The sequence below is a fragment of the Aptenodytes patagonicus genome, chromosome 5, assembly GCF_965638725.1.
Source record: "Aptenodytes patagonicus chromosome 5, bAptPat1.pri.cur, whole genome shotgun sequence".
In the NCBI taxonomy this organism is placed as follows: Eukaryota; Metazoa; Chordata; class Aves; order Sphenisciformes; family Spheniscidae; genus Aptenodytes; species Aptenodytes patagonicus.
Window position 1 is genome coordinate 52,727,004 of NC_134953.1, and position 21,257 is coordinate 52,748,260.

General features: G+C 47.4%; 1 protein-coding gene and 1 long non-coding RNA gene across 2 annotated transcripts; both read right to left on the bottom strand.

Moving 5' to 3' along the window:
* Nucleotides 1–202: 202 nt before the first annotated feature.
* Nucleotides 203–3,682, bottom strand: LOC143161137 (uncharacterized). Its single transcript, XR_012995476.1, has 2 exons — nucleotides 3,183–3,682; nucleotides 203–2,854 (listed from the first exon to the last, which is right to left on the bottom strand). It is a non-coding gene; the product is annotated as an uncharacterized LOC143161137 (long non-coding RNA).
* A 1,911-nt stretch (nucleotides 3,683–5,593) lies between these two features.
* On the bottom strand, nucleotides 5,594–21,078 carry TADA1 (transcriptional adaptor 1). Its single transcript, XM_076339787.1, is given in 10 exon segments — nucleotides 5,594–6,042; nucleotides 7,057–7,219; nucleotides 8,218–8,369; nucleotides 9,427–9,636; nucleotides 12,496–12,593; nucleotides 19,192–19,257; nucleotides 20,392–20,483; nucleotides 20,735–20,873; nucleotides 20,876–20,936; nucleotides 20,938–21,078. Coding segments are annotated over 10 exon segments (1,275 nt in total). The 3' UTR covers nucleotides 5,594–5,889.
* Between the last annotated feature and the right edge of the window lie 179 nt (nucleotides 21,079–21,257).

A 21,257-nucleotide genomic window follows, 5' to 3' on the forward strand; every position in this document is an offset into this window, starting at 1 on the left:
GAGCAGCTTGTACTGCTAAAAGGCAAGAACTTTTTGTTGTCATTTAAATGGCCCTCAGGCCAAGTCCAGGCCTCCAATACTCCACCCAAGCATCCTCAGACTGAGATTAGTCTGCAGTCATAAAAACCCCATCAACGAGATGTTATCTGGAGTAACAAACTCATTTCCTGGCAAGACATAAATCAAAAATGCTACGAAACACTTCACTTGGATTAACTTCTTGGTGAAAAATTCTTCTTACACAAGTTTTCTGTCCAGTTGTAACTTGATGATGCCTCTGCCTTTTGTGATCTAGAAAAAAAAGAAATTAATCATCTAATCAGGACCTTGGACCATAATCAAACTCAGGGCTGGAGGCAGGCTACAGCAGCGGCTCAGTGGTGGCCAGCAGCCTGCGCTTGACCCAGAAGAAATCTGCACCCTGTTCCTGTCATCGCTACACAACCTCACCCGGAGCTCTGTCTGCACGGGGATGCCCAGGACACTTAACAGGACTCCTCAGGAGATGCAGAGTCTTGGAGGCAGCTGAAGCGTGAGCTAAGGTCTCTGTACGCCTGAAAGGCAGACACTAGTGTTTGTGCCCTGACTTTGCACACTTCATTAACTCTGCTGCTGTCCAAACAAGCCTGAGGGTTGCCAAGCAGATGACAGTCCCTTCAGCCTGCGGTGTCTGGACCACACAGAACCGTGCCTGCCTCAGGGTTTGGTGAACACTGACCTCAGAGACACAAAGGGTGCACTTGCCTGACACTGCCTGGCTGCCCGGCCTGCCCCAGGCTACAGCCACAGCTACACACAAAGTCGTCTTCTGCAGTAACTGCGAGGCAGGCTGGTGAATTCTTCCTCTCCTCTGGCCAACAAGACCACACCAGTAACCACACTGGTGAAGAAAGGCAACGCCACAAGCAAACCTTTTGGCTCTGAGAAGTTATTTCCTTCTAGGAGCCTGCTGAAGTTATGCTGCTGAAGCCCCCCTCCAGCAGCACGAGCTGTGCCTCTCTCTGGGAGGAGAGCTTGCTGGCATCGTGCTACTGCTACAGCACTGCTGCGAACCCTTCTGCACATCACTTCAGGCCAGCAAGACACATCCATCATCACCCACAAGTCCCTGACAGGGAACAACTACCACCACCCCTCTCTCCAGCTGCCTTCTCAGAACTGGGGAGGCAGCCCCTCTTCTGTGGAGACTTTCTTCTTTGACGACGTCGGACTGCAGCAATAGGTCACACGCTTCCTTCCACCCCAGGAGCACAAAAGGAGGTCTCCTTTCTTGGTATTGTTTTCGCTTGGCTGGACAGCAGAGCATTTCTGCAACCCCAGTTTGGGGCTCTTCGGCATTCACAGTTAAGGACGCAAATGCAAGCAGTCTTGTTTCCTCATTTTCCTCTCCTTGCCAGAAGCTTCCTAGAGGTCAGGTAGGAAGAAGGTGGTACAAAGTCACTAGTTTAAATTTTTCTCTATTGAGAAACCAGAATCTGCATTTTTAGGCACTGCTGGCACACAGTTTCTGGCCCTCAAACAGGAGGAGCCACTCTTTGCATCAAGCCCAATCTCAGCTTTCTACAACAGGGGGATTTTCTGCTAGGAAGGAAGAACTGGGGCAACAACCAAAAAAAGTCCGCCTCAGCTGCAGAAGAAAGAGCGGGAAGGCGGGGGGGGATATATGAGCAGTTGAGCTAAGAGAAAGGCAGTGCAGTGCATGTTTGATAGCAAGCGCTATGCTCCAGGCTTCTGCTGTGAACCAGCAACGAGAAACATCTTTCCTGGTCACCAGTCTTGGGAGCGAGAGTTTGGCTTTTTGGGGGTGTTGAGGAGGGCTACATTCACATCTCTAGGATCCTCCTTGGCACCCAGCTGGAAAGGGGCTTGGTCAGACTTAAGCCAGGTCTGACAGCTGGAACTGTGTGAAAAATAAGTGATTTTCTTTCTGCATCCTACACTCCCAGGGGCTTTGACCACATCCTGAGATGAGATGGCCATCTTCGCCCAAACTCAGGCCATGAAGTGAGCCCGGTGAAGCTCTCAAGCACTTGTTTTTTCCCCTCTTCATGTGTTGGCTAATGGTTTTCCACTGCAAACCTACAAGTGGAAGCTAGAAGCATTGGAAGCTCCCAAGTAGCAACTTTCAGTACACTGCACAGTTCCTACTGGATTAAGAACGTAGGATGCAATTCTTGCTATTGAGGATGTGACAGATGACATCTCATTCCTTCCCTTCTGTCGTTCCATACAATACTCTGGGGTGAATATAACAAGTTCTAGGCCTAAGCTGCAGCAAGAGGCACAGGACTGTGGAAAAAGCCTTCAGTGGTGAAGACCGCTGAACAGCACAAGTTGCCTAAGATAACCCTGAAAGCTTCCTTTACAAGTTTTTCAGCTAACATCTGTCAGGAACAGTTTTGGGCAAGCTCAGCTTGCCACAGACCTGGCAGGTCTTGGGTGGATCTTAGGGCAGAAGATAAACCCTTCCAAATTAATTTCAGTGCTACTTTGAGCTGCTGCTTTGAAATTCAGCAATCTTACTCATTTTAGAGGGCTGATTACTGTAGCGAAGACAATCGTATGTCATGTCACGCTGAAAGCCACCAGCCTAACAGCAATACATATCAATACCATCACCCTACTCTCAGGGCGGGTCTCCAAGAGATTCAGAGTCCAGCTGGCTGCTGGTTACTAGTGGCACCCAATGCTGGGACCAACACTTAGGAGTCAGTACTGGGGCGTCTTATGCTTTAATATCTTTGCTACTGACCTGGATGATAAGATGGAGCATGTGGGCAGCAAGTCTGCAGATGACGCCAAATTGGGAGGAATGGTTCAGACAGTGAAGGGCAGAGCTGCTATTCAGAGGGACCTGGACAGGTTGGAGAAATAGGCTGAGAGGAACCTCAAGAAGTTCAATGGCAAACACACAGCCCTGCCACTGGGATGGAGTAACCCCCTGCAGCAGAACAGGCTGGAGACAACAGGCAAGAAAGCAGCTTTGCAAGAAAGGACCTGGACGTGTGGGTGGGCAAGCAACCCAGCAGTCAGCAGTGCACCCGTGCAGCAAAGGCCAACCGCTAAGAGGAGCGCAGCCAGCAGCGCATGGGGAGGGATCCTGCATCTCTGCTCAGCACCCATGAGACCGTCTGGAGAGCTGGGTCCAGTTTGGGTTCCCCAGCACGAGGACAGTAACATACCAGAGCAAGTTCAGTGGAGGCTATCAAGATGGTTTGGGCTGGAGCACACAACGTGTAAGGAGAAGCTGAGAGCGCTGGGTTTGTTCAGCCTGGAGAGAAGGCAAAAGGGAGATCTTACTGTTATCTGCTACTCTCTGATGGGGAGCCACAAAGAGACACAGGAAAAGCTGAAAGGCAACAGGCACAGGCACAACATGAGAAATTCTGATGAGATGCAAGGAAAGCCTTCACTGTCAGCATGGTCACACACTGGAATAGGAAATGCCACCACTTCTCCGGTCCATCTCTGGAGACAGACAACCTGCTCTAACTTTGGACTTAGCCCTTCTTTCAGCAGGGGGTGGACAAAGCAGCCTCCAGACATCCTTTCCAGCTAAATTACCCCAGAAATCTATGAAGCATCGCTTCTCACGAGACCTCACACTTTGTGGGAAAGTGCATTGAGAACATGTGCCTTTCAGTTTTCCGATCTGTGAAATGGGGCTGACAGGATTTCCTTATTCGAGCCTTTGTTGTCTAGCAGGTGTCCCAAATAACCCACTTTTTTCAGTGTGGAATAGATGATTCAGCTCTTCAGAACATGAGGCTCTGTCTGCAGAGCCTTCCCCCTAGCACATGCAAACAGAAGAGGAGAGGCACTTCTTGTGCCATACTTAGCATTTTGTTTCAGAACTCACTTGTGATGCTGTCAGAGGCTGCATGCTTTCTTCAGATCTGAAATCCTCAGAGCCGCCCCACAGTTTCTAGCAAACAAACTTAAGGGTTTCATTTTACACCAGAAGCATAACAATTACCTGGGAAATCCCCCTCCCACACCCCAGAGTCCATACTTTAGGTGACTTGATGATCTCACCACATACAGTTACTCAGGTTCAACGTTGCTTTTAAAAACTGTCATGTAAAAGCCACCGGGGTCAACTTTTAAGCTAAGGCTCACTCTGAACAGCTATGTATGCTTAAATACAGAAAAAACGGCAGTTGAGAGAAAGGGACCAGAAGAAATCTTCCATCTCCTCTCTCCCGCTCCCCTCTTAACCACACACTGCCAGACCTTAAGAGACATGACCTACCAAGTACAACTGCTCTCATCCTGCCAGGCCCTGCTGTAGTTCTCTGCTGTTGCCTTTCCCAGCTTCTTTATAATCCTAAAATGGCCTTCTCATGATGAGAGCCACTGACATCTGCACGAGCACTGCCTCTTGCAGTGCCTAACTCCACAGCACATCGCACTAGGGGATGCAGGAAAGCCAGGAACACGGTGACAGCTGCACAGCCCCTTGCTACAACTCTGGTCCAATATGAACAGTCATGGAGGTCAAGAAAAGAAGTTATAAAAAAGGTAACGGGGAGGAAACATTGGGGACCTGCACCCTCTTCAGTCCTGGGGGCACACTGGAGAAGGAAACTGCATGGGAAAGGGGAAAGATGACAGCTCCCCTATCCAAATACTTCCCAAACAGAGGAAAACTAGAATGGAGGGGAATCATGAGCTTCCCCTTTCATATTCCCCAAGAGGAAGCTGTTTCAATTCCACTCTCTGGAGACACAATAAGCCAAGTCATCCTTCACCAGGTACCTCCACAGGTGTGGTTAAAAACAGGTAATACAGTAATTAAGATATTTTAATAGAATTCTCACGTTATAACAAGCCTGTTCCCTTCAGCATCTGAGGAGCACACAGCTGACTCAGGAAGACAGTGGAGTACCTGAAACACAGCAGGTGGAATTTCCCCTTTTACACACAGTGATCTCCCCATGTGGAGAGGTGTGGCTGCCTATTTTTACGATTACATCTTGTGCATGCTGCAAATCCAAGGAGTCTGCAATACTAAGACAGTGAATTGGTATATATATTCAGGAGTTGCTGTCCCACCTCAGGGATGGTCAAGCTGCCTGCTGGGATGGCTGTATCGTTAGCTGTACTGACAGGCACAGAGGTTGCCTCTTGTCATAGGTCCAACAACTCCTAGAACATCCGATCACAACTATGACAAGACAGGGGTGAGTCAAGGACTAGGCCGATAGGAAAACATTACTCACAACCCTGATTTTATTGCATATTTGGGTAACTGGTGAGAGATTCCTACAACAGTGTGCACCTTCATGTTTTGTGATGCTAAACAGTTCAAAAGACAGGCTAGAAAGGACCTTTCCTTTTTTGCCTTGTTTTCTCAGAGTTTCCCATCAGAAGTTCCCCTGCTAGAAGAGGAACAACGTCAGCTTACAGAATTGCTCATCTTCACCTCGCAAGAGCCCACCCCGTTTCCAGTTAAATGAATGGAAAAGGATCCCACCAACTGCAACAGAATTTGGACAAGGCCCCTGGAGACTGAGCTCAGAAGGGAAACTACCGAGAGGGGAGGGCGAGAAGGCAGATTCCCCATGCTCACAAAAGAAAACACAAATACACCTTATTTAAAACCAACTCTTTCCACCCTCACATTTATTTTTCCTAAAAAACAGTCTTTGCAAACAAATCTCTTGTTTCTCCTTTACAGTTCAGTGGGATTGCCGCAGGCACTCCATGGCACATGACTCTGGGGAAGCAGAGAAAGTGTACCGCAACTCAGTTGTATTTCCATAGGAAAAGTTGACTCATAACTTACATCATCCTTGAAATGCTGACACAGGTTTGTAAGAAGCATGTGAATGTCAAGTCCAAGGAACAGCACTGTAGCCATCTGAGACCTGACACGGCTGCCTAGCTCTAGCAGAGTAGAAGGCCCTCCTTTGCCGCCAGGCGCTGGCGATGGATTTTATCCTGCTGTAGCTCCTCGTGGTTTGGATGCCAGAGTTTCATGACAATTCTCTCAATGTTTAGAGCATAGACAGTGTGCGCAGGAATAACTTCTTTGTGCACCTGGAGATACATGTTAGAAAACAAGTTTCATGCTTTCATACACATTTCCCCATATTGCCCATGAACGAGCCTCCCTCTACTACAGGATGATCAGAGAGCCAGCCCTGCAGAGCAGGAATGCAGGCTGTCACACATGAGAAGAGCTGCAACTTGCCAGCACTGCCACACCAGCCAGCACAGAACAGCCGCCTGTTACGCCATTTTGTAAGGGAGTGGCATGGTAAAGAAATCATCATTTCGCTCTTGTGATGACAAACAACAATTTGTCATCAAAATCTTACAAACAATTCTATCTGACTAAACACGAGATGAATGCTTAATTACAGCTCTTACAAAGAATGGTCTGCCTCCACAGCCTTGAGACAAAACCCCAAGGCCTGTTCACAATAGCGGAGATCAAGGGGGAATTTCTCACAGCTAACTTCAAGCATCCAAAGTAGTCTGAACATCCCCAGAGCTGCCAGAAAGGGAGGGAATCACAGGCATGCATCTCCACAGGAAGATTCATCCAGCCTACCTTAGACACCTCCCCAGCGTTGGTGTGATCATAGCTAACCCACTGCAGCAGCCTGCATGCCAGGACCAAGTATTCCCCTAAGTACCCAGGGTGGAACATGAGGAGTAAGAAGGGACATGCCAGGCAAGTCATTTTGCTGCATCACTGTCAAAATCTCAGTCTAGCTCAGTTCTGATATAATCACTGCAGTCTCACTACAGAGAAAGAGTTCACCCTTCTTACGTAGCTATAGGAAGAGACAGGGATTTCCTCATCGACTCTCTGACCAAGGGGAGCAGAACAGGCATTAAACCATAAGCTGACTGTACGTTAACTGTTACCTAATAGTGGGAACAAGTCAAAGCCAAAGAATTGTAAATTTGAGAGGGAAAGAAGGAAATGGACTGTAGGAGGAGAAATCAAGTCCCCCTCCATGCATGTAAACCAAATCTGAGACTGGTAGCTGGCACTCAGGACAGCGCTGCCTGTGACGCAACAGTGTAACATGAACAGCTTACCTGTAATGCCTCAAAAAGGTCATACATGTTGACTGGCGGGAGGGATGCTGGTACGGTGTCTCCAGAGCACGCTAGGAGTAGAGCTGCCTGCTGCTCAGCATCATCGGGCGGGGGCTGGGGAGCTAGACTCTGACCGGCAGAAGGTGTCGCACAGGTTGGAGGGCTGTAGACAGAGCAGGCAGTAAAACCTTCCAGTCAAGAAACAGCACCACCTTTGGAAGTCACACAGGAGGGGCTTGGCCACAGGGTTTGCTTTTCTGTATCAGTTGACTTAGCCCTTATGTACCTAAGATTATTTCAGCTGTAATTAAAGTCTCTTTAAAATTCCAGTTTAATAAAAACAGTGCAAACTAATCCTCAACATGCTTCAAACCTGCTTTGTAACTGATCTCGAATGGGCAACTTGTTATTTACAGCCAATAGTTTCTACCCAGCATAAAAATTAAGGCACCCACAACATTAAATTGAAAGACATTAGCTGTTAGGCAGAGTTGTTTGGAGTGGATTGCGTTTGTAGTGCTATAATCAAATCTTAAAACACCCACGACCTCCTGTCAACTGCTAGAAGCTGTCATAGACAAACACAACTGCCTTCTCATACACACACGCTGCCAGATGCGCAGCACAAGCTGTTTGACATTGAGACTCTGGAAAGCAAGATGACCTTGAAGCCCTGCTAACTGAAAAGGCCTGCCAAAGAACCATAAATACATTTGGATGCAGGAAATGACAGGATGGCAGTGTCCCACAGGTCTTCACTGACATTGCATTCCTGCGGCACAACAGCGGTGCCCCCCCAAAGGCAGGGCTCTTCTGCCCAGGGACAGTTTCCCGGAGAGCAGCAAGATTCCTGTGTCGCTCACTTACAGCTTCCAAAAAAGCAGTAATTTCTAAGGACATTCAGAGGGCCAGGGGTCACCTTCATAAATTGATGGACAAGCACAGGCAAGAGAGACTTAACACTGTCCTAAACTCCACTGCTGAGAAATCCCCATATGCTCCCTCCCTGCTTAGCTGTACAGTCCTCTGTACTGATACCTTCTTAGTGCGTGAAAGCTAGACACCATTATTAACAGGTTCTACTAAGTAAAAAGAGAAACGAAACCATGGAGCAACTAGCAAATTGCATTTGAAATTAGCAGTGTGCTGAGAGCTCCTTACCACTCAATTAAATTGTTATAAGCAACAACACTGTTCTTCAGATATGGCTGAGGGTTAACATTGCTTCCGAAGGCATACTTGAAATGGCCATCTCTCAGACGATAGGCTTTCCGCCTCGATATCACAGATGTCAGAATATCCTTAAGATGGTTCTGCAATGGAAAACAATATTATGGATGCCAATTTATCCACCCTACCAAGCCACAACTACGAGAAGTGTCTCACCAATTGGCAAGACAGAAGTAGTGCTGCTAGGACCACAAGGACCTAAAGACGTAAGAGAACAAGTTACAGCATGTTTTCACTCTCTGATACAGTTGGGATACAGAGAACACGGCACTGTGCAAGAGTACTGTGTGCATTAGCACGCAAACTGTGCTGTACTGTATGCAAACTGTACTTTAATATGTGATGTGCTGCTTCAAATGTCAAAGAGGTTTCTTAAATGCTAGGAAATTCCCAACCTCGGATCCCTTTGATAAACAGTTAAGAGATTTCATAATTGGCACTAGATGTTACACTTGCACTGAAATACTGGCCCTAAAACTACCGTGAAAAGCCACTCAGTCCTCTTTTTCAGACTGTTCAGTTGCCTGGAAAGTGCTGGAGAAGCAACTGTCTGAAAAAACAGGCAGACAACTGCTTCTTAATTTGGCCCCACTCCCAGATGGGGAATTCAGGTTGGCCTCCACATCCCGAGTCCAGGAAACCATCCGCACATCAACGCTTCAAGTAATGGCTGTATCATTCCTGGGATATGTCAGGTAATGCACCACTGATGGCCAAGACCAGCCACAGCAGACACTTCACCTGCAGGTATTACCTGATTCTGTCACTTCACTTCCACGCCAGATACTTGTGCCTATAACCAATTTTTTTGTATAGAACTGTTTAAACTGGAACTTCTGTTCTGCCCCTGCTTTTAAGTGACAGGAACAGCATTTTCAGAAACAGCTACTTAAGCATGCCTGGAGTTCTTCATATGCAAGTACTTCAAAATTAACACTTGCACGCAGAAATCCATGACTTTACATCTATGATGCCACAAAGCTGGAAGCCCTTTGATTCTCATCTTACTCCTCCCGAGGCAAACGGGCAATTAGAGAAGCATGTTTCCTCTCCCCACTGAGGGACGCTACCCCATACGGCACACAGAGCCTTTTGTTGCTGGTGTAATGAGAACACCGCTGCTGCCCAGCCCAGTCTCACCTCCACAGCATAAACAACTGCGGTCACTGCCTCCTCTGTGACATTGTCTAGCCCGTGCTCATACGCGGTTACGATCATCCTTCCTTCTAACTGGCCACGTGTAGGAAGCATCATGGTATGAGAACACAGCTTCAAATCGTCATCCTCCTGAGGATCCTTTGCCACAAATTGCTGGGCTCCAGACAACGGATTCTGAGGCTGGAACCGGTGCTGTTATGAACACAACATTAGAGCATAAGAAGATAAATACTTGGTCAGACCCTTTGGTTCATCTAGCCAAACATCCCTTCTCCAGTCAGAAAGCAAACACCTATAAAAATGTATCACAGTAGGACAAGCAGAGTGATATTCCTCCCCAGGATACTCTCCCAACCCCCAATGATTTGTGACTGAAAAATTTCTGAGCCGGTATTGGTGTCCTTTTATTAAACAGCCCATGAACTTGTCCAGCAGCACCCTGAACCACCTAAACTTTGGGTATCCACAACATCGTGCAGCAAGAAATTCTACAGTGTAACAACACACCACATGAGGAGTCACGTCTCCTCTGGTTTGCTCTGTACTTCCCACCTGCTAGATTAATTTGATTCTCCTGTAAGTCTCAAATGTCATTGTCCCTTTTATCTCTGTTCATGCTATCCAGGCCAGTGATGATTTTATGGACTTTCACATCTCTCAGTCACCTCCTTCTATGCTGAAGAGTTCTCGTCTATTTAGTCATTTCTTGTACAGAAGGGTGTATTTTTACTTACTAACTGTACAGTTTCCATCAAGATTAAAAACCATGATCCTAAGCTTATGTGATTCTTAAGTGATTCTCACATTTCTTTAAAGCTTTAAATGCAACAACTTAGCCAAATTCCAGTTCTGAATTTCATACTCTAGTCTTCCCATGCACTTTCAATACTCTAAGCAGAGCTGTGTTACTGAGCAGCCACTGATTCTGAGATGGATTATGGCTGTTTTTCAGAACTGACTCGGTTATTTAGAAAAACCATCACAGAACAGGAATTCATACCAGAAGGTGGCAACCCCCATTTCCCAGGCCACATGTATTCCAGCACAATTCCCTTGATATGCTAGTATCTCAAGCTCTGAGTGCTTGTGGTAGCTCCTGGGAAGTCTCAGTCCCCAGGTAAAGGGGGAAAAAAAGCAGACAGGAATGATTGATCCTTGGGCCCAGACATGCGCTTGGCCCAGCCCCAACCCACAAAGGAACAACACAGCCCTGGCTCATCAAGTACTCCCACAACTCCTGTCCCTCAGCTTGCCAAGCCACAAATCCGGTGGCTCTGGAAGGAAGATTGCCATGAGGCTCTTATGGGGCATCAAGACAAACACATACTTTAAACAAAGAATATACAGCAAAGTGGATTTCTCGCATATTAGTTTCAGGAGAGGAAGGGGGGCTGCTTTATTCAAAGGACAGTGTGGCATTTAACTCAGACTGAAAAACCAATCCACCCACTAATGATGTGAAAGCAGGTTTCCCTCCCTGTAATTCTGAAGACTTACGCTTTCATTACAGGAAAGCTACATGCTTGTATGCCTGGAAAAAAAGACCTTCAAAATGTAAGCAACTCTTAAAAGGAATGTGGTTTGGGAGAACAGAAGCCAATTGGAATGAATCTGGTGGTCATTCACGGCTGTTATTCCGACCAGTGAGGGAAACATCAGGAAATATCACGGCACTTCAAGTTCATGCTACTCAGGAATGCCACTAGTAAGAGACAAGCCCATTAATCATAACATACACTTCAAACAGGACTTACTACCAAGCATTACAGGAATACGTATATAAACACACATCAGAAACGTGGTGTAACGTAGGGGTATCCAAGTAAACCAAATTCCAAGACTTCCACTACGTCACGACTTGCTTCTCAAACTCTCTTCCACTTGCTACCGAAAAGTTATGGTGAAGTTTTAAAACAAAAAGATAACACAGACTGCCATCAGAATTCAGGTCGCAGCTGTGAACACTGCAAAATATTTCAGCAGTTTCTAAATACAACGAGCCTTCAGCTGGACTCACATCCCTTTGAAACACTAGTCTCTGAAGTGCACACGTATAATGCCTAATTATAGTCCCTAGAAGCATGCTATGCACTTTGGCTGAGCCAAGCTAACTCCTCACAGTGTAAAAGCAGGAGGTTTCACATGCCCACCTTTCTCCCCTATCCTCAGCCATATGGCTGTGCCTTCTTCCTTTGTGCTGGCTTTGGCATTCATCCAACCACAAGGAATGCTGATCTGCTGAATAAACCAGCAAGAAAAACTTGGGGTTTAGGATCTTTTTTGCTTGGTTAGTTTTCTGCCTTGTCAGAGAACTGAGCCGGACCACGAGGTGCTCAGACATCTGATAAATCTGGCTCAGTAAGAGACAGACACTCACCCTTTCAACAGACTGTTAATTCAGTTTGAACCTCTTACTAAACCCCGCCTGTGGAAGACAGTGCCCCATCCCAATCCTCTTCCACACCAGGTCCGGTCCGGTCCTGTCCCCCCCCCCCCCCCCCCCCGCCACTGGTCTAGCAGCACAGAAGCAATGGTAGAACAGACATGTGACAGTACCAGACGGATGTACAGAGCCTTCGTTGCAAATTATCTGGATCTTGTGCGTTTCTCTGCCACGTACCAGAAGACAGCATCTTTGCAAAGCATTTTCATTCTGAGACAACCTGACCCTCTAAAAACATTCCAGCCAAGGAACATCTTATTTCTAACACTTTGGATTGTAGAGTTCTGCAGAGTGGATCGTACAATCGTGGAATTCTGCCTGACTGCCTGAATAAATAGGAAGTCACTCTTGCTTCAAGAATTCGGCAGATTGTGCAGTTGGTTCCTCGAATGCAAGCTTTTGCAACTTTGACATTTATGTGTACTTCCATGAATTCTCTGGTGTCTAATGAAGCCAGGTCACATTGTAGCCTTTCTCCCAAGAGGCTTCCATGAGAGAGGCAGCAGAACTTTCGCCATCCCTGGGAGTAACAAAACTGCATACTGTGCAGAGCTCTTCACCCCAACAGAACGTCAGAGAGCCACAACCATTTGACCGTGGACACTTACATCAAACTTTTGTCGAACTGAAGAAATCTTTTTCTTTCCTTTGAGTTTTCCAGGTTTAGTTGCAGAGCCACCTGGCCATGGCAGAGATCCAGCACCTTCTAAAAATTGAAAAGAAAAAAAAAAAAAACACTCGATAGGTGTTGCTGATTTAGGGCCAGGATGAAACTGTCCACACAGGAAAACCCTTAATATTTGGTCCCCAGCTAAGCCTTAACACAAAACCAACAGCCATGGCCCAGAGGAAGGACTTGTCAGGGGAGAATGCTTTTGGCAGCCTTTCCCTTCCTTTGGCAGCCCCCTGCCAGCTTGACTCACTCATGACCCATTACTTAAGCAGAAATTTCTGTCCACACACTACCCAAAAACCCATGGCGGAAGGAGAGAGATGAGCACAGCCTCCAAGGAAAGCCACAAGGAAGGAACAAGCCATTTGTTCCATGAGGAACGTGACAGGAGCTTGCCCAGAGGGGGATTCTCCTCCAACCAACTCCTGGATCAGGTCAGATGCTAACCAGCAGGATTGAGCAGTCTGACTCATTACATCTGCCTTTACAGTTCCCCATCAGCTTTAGCAAGCCTTGTCTCAGACCCTTGTTAAACATCACGACTGATCGTTGTTGTTACACTGAGGGGAAAGGAGAGGGGGGAAGAACTGCAAAGGCCACTGAGCCCAGGAACAGGACACCACCAACGTGAGCAGTAAGCTTGTGACTGACCAGAACTGGCAACCAGCTGAAAAAGAGATTACTGTGTAGTACCAATAAATACATTTGGCCACATCACCTTGATGAGACTGCTCAAAAGTCCACTGTATGCTGTTTGACAGCTATACCTACAGTAGGCCAAACCACGTCCTGATAATCACACAGCTCTTGCCAAGAACAGCCTTGCAGATTTCCCGCTGATGGGTTTACAGGCTCCGTGCACAATTCCTTCAGGTACATTGGGGCTTAAGACAATGTTGCATTGGATGTGTATGCGCTTGCTGACAGCGAACAAGAAGTGCAACCCAAAGACTGGACAGCCCTCTTGTGGCTACAGAGGCAGCCTCTGCTCTGTATCACCAGTATCCTCCTCCTTTGGTTTTGCACAGCGAGTGAGCGCCCTTTTTCCTCCAGAGCAGAGCGTGCCCTGTGCTGGGGTCCCTGCCCACCTCCAGGGAGCTCCGACAACTCAGCCCTGAAGGTACTTCAGTTGCCTCTGAAGTGGAGGCTGGAGCTCTGCTGCCAGGCAGTGCTGACAGCACGGCGACGTCTCAGACATTCCCTGGCCGCAACTGAGCCAGCGTTTGCCATTTCCTCCAGACATGGACGAGAAGTGACAGCAGCCATCCCACGACTCACCATCCACAACTTGGCCAGCCTCCGGCACCTTCACGGAGTACTGACAAACAACCAGTTCTGGTTCTTTCCTGTTACTGCAGGCTGCCACGGCTCAACACCAGCTTCACGCCAACCGGCATGTTTACCTCCGGCTCTCGCAACTATGTTTAATTTGCTGTAATCAAGAATTCATAAATACAGTTATACTACAGCCCTGTTTATAGTAAACGAGGCTGGCTGGAAGTCCTTGGCTATGTGGAGCTTCCCACACTCATGGTTGGAGCATGAGCAGTATCCTCTGCTGTGAAAAAAAACTTCTAAAACATGACTTTAAGGATCAGGCTAAACCAGAGGATTCAGGTGAAGTTTATGAATGGCCAGCTGCTAAGAAGGGGTTAGAAACAACCCCCCACACACACACAGAGATGGCATATTCTCCCTATAAAATAAAAGTTTATTGAAAAGTTTAGCTACATCTTATTAGTGAGGTGAAAACCAACAGTCTACAACAAACCCTGTTGTCAAAATCCACCAGTCAGTTATAGGAAATTAAAAGATAATAAATAAACCCTCTCCAAAACTCATAAAGCTGGTGTCACTACTCATCACTACATTGCAGTAGAGGCCTAACAAGAGAGTGTGGTAAAGCACTGTGAACAATCATCTGAAGGACCACTCTCGCCCTCCATCGAGATCTCAGTACTTAGACCTTAGGATCTATCAATATAATGCTACTTCTCTCACAGGATGTTTTCCTCTTTACAGACGAGTCCCTTTTTCCTCCTCCTCCTCTCCTCCATAGCAGGTCAGACCCTTTCTAGGCAGGTGTGTTAAGGACAGACACAGAAATTACCTGTCCCATTTCAAAGCTTTCAATAAAAGCACATCTCTCTACCTCGTAACGTCACCCCACCCCAGGCCCTTCCTCTTTGTCAGAAGTCTCATACAGCTCCTTCACACAGCCTCACTTACAAAAGTATCCTTAGCTAACTGTGTGACCGGGTGGCGGAGACGGAGAAAGTAGAACAGATAGAGACAGAAAAAGCAAACACCACCATTTTACCTGACAATGTATTACAGATGAATAGGTTCTAGCAAGAGTCTGAATTTTAAAAATGCCTTATTTAGTAACTTTTGAACTAAATGGCAACTAAATTTTTAGGCCTTGACAGTAGACCCTGAAAGATGCAACTTAACTGAATCTCAGCCTGCACATTTAACAAAAACTTAGCCACACTTAGCTTAGAACAAGGGAAAGGTGAGATACAATCTCCTATTCCCCATTATAAAGAGACCAGAACAGAATTTTTTTGGCTCCTTTTCCAGGTTTTCGTATTACCAAGCCTGACTTGCACTAGAAGCAGAAAGCAAAATTTCCCTCTAGTATTCTAAGAAAACCAGTACTTGCCTTCCTGGCCACAAATGACAAGGCTGGGTTGGCTCAGGTGTGAAGCTTCAGAGATGTTAGCATTTTTTATTTAATCTTGCTAGCAAGAGAATTAGATGTTAACAAGCCACAGTGATGGCTGCTGATATGCCTTCAAAGATGAACAACAGATAGGAATTTTTTTCTAAGAACTGCCACGCCTCTCGGTGATGGCACCAGCCAGTCCAGACAGTGTGTCAGGTTTTCCTGACGTGCTGCACCAGCACCACACAGGAAGAAAGGACAAAGATAAAAACAGAGAAAGTCATGACAGAGAAAAGCAGCCAGGCACAGGAAACATGCATTTTCCCACCCTCGTTTATTTGATCTTCAGTTGGGTGTTTTGGTTTTTTTTTACCTTCTTGCAGGGACAAGGGTTTAGTCAAATATAGACCCTCCTCTGTCAACAACTCACACACATTTTCTTCCTTTTCCTCCCTTCCCAGCTCTCTGGAGAGAAATGGAACACGAGCAACCTGAGCCCGTCTCACAGTTGGCAGCCCTTCAAGCAAAGCCTGCGGGCAACCCTGATAGAATAAAATGCTCCTGCTGTCCTAGCAAGAGTTCTAATTTGCTGAACCATCTCTTAGTTGGCTCCAGATTACTAGTAAATAAATTAAATCCTTACATCGCTAACTCAAATGCTTGCAATTGTCTCAGTTTTATTGTTAACATTTAGCTAAGGAGGGAGGTAACAGTTCAAGTGAGATATGTATTAATTCAAGAAACCTTGCTAACTTGCTTGTTGCAATCATCCAACAAACAAGGTAAACTTAGTGAGCAAGTCCATGCAAGGTTAAGAAAGGCTTTAAACTGGAGTTCCTCTTGATGGAATTTTTTGGGGAAGAAAAAGCCCAGACATAAAAATTCAGAGAAGCACTTCTGAAAATATTGGTAAAAAAGAGAGCACCAAAGAAAACAATTTCCTTGTAATGGGAAGTGTGCCACACCACTGAGGCTGGTATAGCCAGCCTAAAACCAACATTAAGTCACTCTCTAGTATTTTGGATGGCATGCTTCTGGGAAGTTCCTCTCTATTCAGGCACTTTCACAGCTTTCCAGCTATGTTACAGCTGGGTGCCACTCGAGTATTTATGGGTGTCTTTACAAACATGGCTACCAGAGGGAACAGCATCACCCATTTTTAAAAAGGGCAGAGAAGTCAGATTTAGGATTCCTCAGGATCCTACTGTGCCCTCAGTGGGAGCTCAGCAGGAATTAAAGAACCTGGTCATTCTTCACTTCAGAATAGACATAAACCTTCCTCCCTCTCCACCAAGTCCTAAATATCCCGTGCCACACAGGCTGTTGAACTGGGATTTGAAGTTTGCACAACCAACAGCCTATGCAGATGAGAGGTGGAAATGAAAAGCATTCTCACAAAGGGTAACATTCACCCAGTGTTCCCTTATAAGCCCAGGTGGAACCACTACTACCAAAGGCAGCAAAATTTGGATCAGATGGGTTTGTTTGCATGGTTCAACGTGTTACAACCACTCCTTAAAAATACCTTCTCCAAGGTTTCCTATTCCAACTGCCACAATATCAAGTACACTTGTAATGCTGACCACACCATTTTTTTTTTAAATACAAACTGGCATTTTAAAGATGGTTCTTTTCCCCCTTGTCTCTCTCACACAAAGGTGGAAAGTACATGCATCAGTAACCCTTGTGATGGTGTGCCAAGTGCATCAAGCACACTTCTTTAAAGTTACTTGTTTCCATGAATCATGAAGTAAACACCTTCTACCCAAAAGACAATGGTGGAGACAAAAGCCTGTTAGCTTTCCATTCTTACATGGAAATACATTCTTACATACAATGGAATACATTCTTACATTTCATGGGGGAAAAAGAAAACAAAAAAGAAAAAAAAACAACAAAAAACTAGCAGGTGCAGGGGGGAGAAAAAGAAGTCTAGACATAACATCTAGTATTCCACTCCTACTGCACTTTCCTGGGCTTGCATGTACAATCCGCTACGCCACACACAGCAGACTGGCAAGTAAAATGTGTGTGTAATACAGATCTACCAGTCAGTGGCCCAGAAAGAGGTATGTCAGTAGAGATTAGCTCCAAAATCGTTGGGAGACTCTGCATTTATCTGAGGAGAGCAAAACAGAGACTCTAGAAGGGACTAGTAGTATGTACTGTTAACTGCAGAGCACTAAACCATGTCTTTAAGAACACACACACGATCAAACTGATTTTTTTCAAGCTGGCTTATGCAGATCTGTGGACACAGAGCCAACAGAAGCCTGCCTGAAAGTACTGGAGGTGACCAGCTGGTCAGCACTGGGTAAGGTAGCTGGTCAGCTGGCACTCCGTTACATGCTCCCACCGATCTGCCGAAGCACTACAAAGAAGGGTTCTTCAAGGGCTCTTAAAGAGAGTAAGCTTCAATGGGACAAAAGGAAAAGTCCTTGCAAGGACTTGAAATTGAAAAGGTCAGGCAGGAAATAACGAGCATATGGAAGACACCTGTGGAGCACCACACTGCTTTGTGCCAGGGCTCGTACTTTTAACACATTCCTGGACAGCCTTGAAAAAGGGGGTACTGGGGAGCTGGCAGAGTTTGCTGACAAATCGGAGGTATTCAAGCCAGGGAAGATGAAGCCTGACTGGATGGCTGCAGAAGAGCTGCACAAGACTAAGTGACTGAATAAAGAGACAAATGAAATTCAATGCAGTTAAGCACAAAGCGGTGCACACAGGAATAAACAACCCCAACTTTAGTCACACAGCAATGGGCTCCAACCTGACTACCACCACTCAGAAGCAAGACCTCTGAGCCACGATCTCTACTGCAACACTGACATCAGCTCAGTGCTGAGCTCGGAGAACGCAGGCGTTCTCTCCCTCCCCCTCCTAATGTAGATTCAGCTACTTCAGGTAATACTCACAGGGGAATGACTGTTCTTGTGCTTTCTTTTTATAATCCAGCTATAAGTACTCCAAGTCAAAAGCAAGGAGCAGCGAGATTTAGACATAAATCTTCTGAATTACATGAGTGCAGACCACTGAAGAGGACAAGCCTGGCACTCAAAAGGTGTTTGTAAAGTTCAAGAGCAAAGCAAGTTTGGAGGTGGGGGAGGTTAGCATTTAATTAGCACAGCTGGTATAGTTAAGGACCAGCTACAACACAAAAAGCTGTGGGTATCCATAAATTTTGCACTTTTTCCTTCCTCCAGCTATATCATATGCCCTAATAACAGGTATTCTCTCCTTTCAAAAAAACTCATCTCTCAGGTCTCAGCCCATCAGAGCTACAACAATTTTCTCTCCCTTACCACACAGCAGTTTCAAATCTTTAATTGCAGCCTAGTTGTCCTTCCTATCAGATCTCTGGATTGAGAGTTCTTTTGAAGACCAAACAAAACATATCTTGCAACCCTGACAACAGCCATTCGAAATGCTTACTAAGTTAAAAAGTTAACTATTATCTGCAGAAGGTTGGGTTAATTGGCCACAGCTCAATCAAGACACGCTGTAAGCATTCCCAGCAAGCATTTTTCTATCAGATACGTACTTGATTTCAAGATCAGTTGGGAAAATCCAGCTTCCCAAAATGATATCCCCAGCAGAGAGAAGAACAAAGAGCATCACCAAGTTCAGAAGAGAGAGGAAGTGGTAAGCAAAGCAGATCAAAGACAAAGCAGCACCTCTCTTTACACTTCAGCTCACAGCACACACCTAATCCAGAAATCAAACCAGCTTACCGCACACAGCAATCCAGCGTTAGCCTCTAATCAAGCACATGCAGCTTATTTATAAAAGCATCTCTGCTGAAATCAGCTGGATCACTACTTTGCTACCCTTTTGCCTGCGTGCCAAAAACGTGAATATTAAGGCTCAGAAAATTGGAGTGCCTTGTACAAAACTGACCAAGCACACATATGGCAAAGCGTTACTACCCGATCGTTTTTAATGAGGCTTCTCGGGACTTACCTGGTGCAGAAACCAAGATCTGGCATCGGGTAAGAATAGCCAGGAGGAAATCGTTGTGAGAGTGGACTGCGTAAAGACAGACAGTTCATTAGCAACACGTCAGTGCACAGAGGCACCCCCTCAAAGCAATCTTAAAGTAGCGCGCTATGCCTTTCCACAGTCGTGTTTTCCCCACGTGCTTTCAACTTAACGTTTTTTTGAGAGTTTTCTTCTACTGGACCCAGAATCCGCTACTACCACACCAACAAAAAGGATACTACACATGGCATGGAAACAAGTTAGGTCACTTCTCAGTGTGACACACACACAAATCCAGCCCTACAGCATGCAACATGAAACGTCTGGTGTATTCAGCCAGTCAGAGGAGGATCAGCTGTCCCCCCTGCTGCACAGACTTCTGGTAGCAGGGCTTTTGATTTTGCTAGAAAAGGACCAGTAAGGGCCAGCCCCAAGAAGGTGAAGTTAAGTCAAATAGGTTCTAGATAAAATGCAACTTCCTCGCAGAAGGGTCACTGGAACAGAGTGAGTAATTACACGTTAGAAAGACCAAAGACGAACTTCATAAGCCAGAGGGTTACACGATCCTCTTTGGCCTTTGAACCCAAGCACCAACAAACTCTCTGCCCTTCCCCACAGGGATCATGAACATGGAAGTCAGGAGCACCCACAACACGTTCAGCAATGCCCGCCAATGTTGGCAGACCCACACAGAGGTGAGGACAAAGGAATCTCACCCGTCAGCGCTCCAGTCTGCCACCCCCAAAGGCCAGGAAGGGGATCTGCCTGCTGCAGAATCGCCTGGGTTAACTCGAGGTTTCCCTCCCCCACTTCAGCCACACCACCAGTTCAAGTCCCAACCAAAGGGAGAGTGCAGTATGGAAAGAACTGGGTCTCTATGGTGACATAAAAAAAAAAAGGCTTTTCGGTTGCTGGGACAGCATATTTTACCTTTTTACCGTATTTACACAAGGCCAAATTGCTTGTCAGTGCCGGGGCCACAAAGGGACTTCCCCCTGCAGGCCAAGGCACCTCCCACCTTTTTAACTCTATTGCTACTGGAGCCCTGGCCGTTCTTATTTCCCTCGCAGCAATTTCCCTGCCGGGGAGGCAACATGCAGCCGGGAGGAGCTCCCCCCAGGCCTGGCAGGGGCAAGGCAGCATTACAGCTGGCAGGAAAACAAACACAAGATGGCTTTTTACCATTGTCTTGCGTGAGAAGCCTGCGTGCTTCCAGGTCAAACTCCTCCTTACTGATCTTTTGCTTGAACCAGAGCTTCAAGTTGGCCCAGTACCTAGGGAAGAGCGGGAAGGTGCAGACACCAAACGAAAAGGGTTGTTCCTAAACGCGCTGCTTTCCCCCACCAGCGCAAATGGGCCCGGGGCCAGGCCAGCGCTGAGGCTTCCGCACACGGTACAAACGCGCGGCCCTCTGAAGGCCGGGAGAAGACGAACGGGCCGCGCAGCACCCAGGCCCGGCCAGCACCGCCCTCTCAGGCCCGGCCCGGCCCGGCCCGGCCCGGCGGGACGCCCCCCCCGCACTCACTGCTTCACGTTCTCGCCCAGCGCCTCACTCAGGCTCTTCTTGGCCGCCTCCAGCTCGCTCACATACGTCGCCATCACCGTCGCCACCGGAGAGAAGGGCAGCGGGACCACCCGCCTCCCTCCCCCGCGCCGCAAAGCGCGGCGGCAGCCGTAAAGCGCGGCGGCGGCCCGTCACGCGACATCCCGCCGGGCCCCGCCGCCCGAGGGGGTGGTGGCCCCGCGCATGCGCGGAGGCGCCGGCAGCCCCGGTAGCGAGCGGAGCCGGAGCCGAGCCGCAGCCATGCCGGGCCTGCTGCTGGGCGACGAGGCGCCCAACTTCGAGGCGGAGACCACGCAGGGCCGCATCCGCTTCCACGACTTCCTGGGAGACTCGTGAGCACCGGGGGCGCAGCGGGACCGGGAGGGTGGGGAGCTCCGCACCCCCGGCGGGGCGCCGGCCCTCCGCGGGGGCGAGTCAGGGCAGGGGCTGACCCTAGGGCCGGCCCCGGGAGAACGGGCCGCTCACCGGGCAGCAGCGCGGGGCA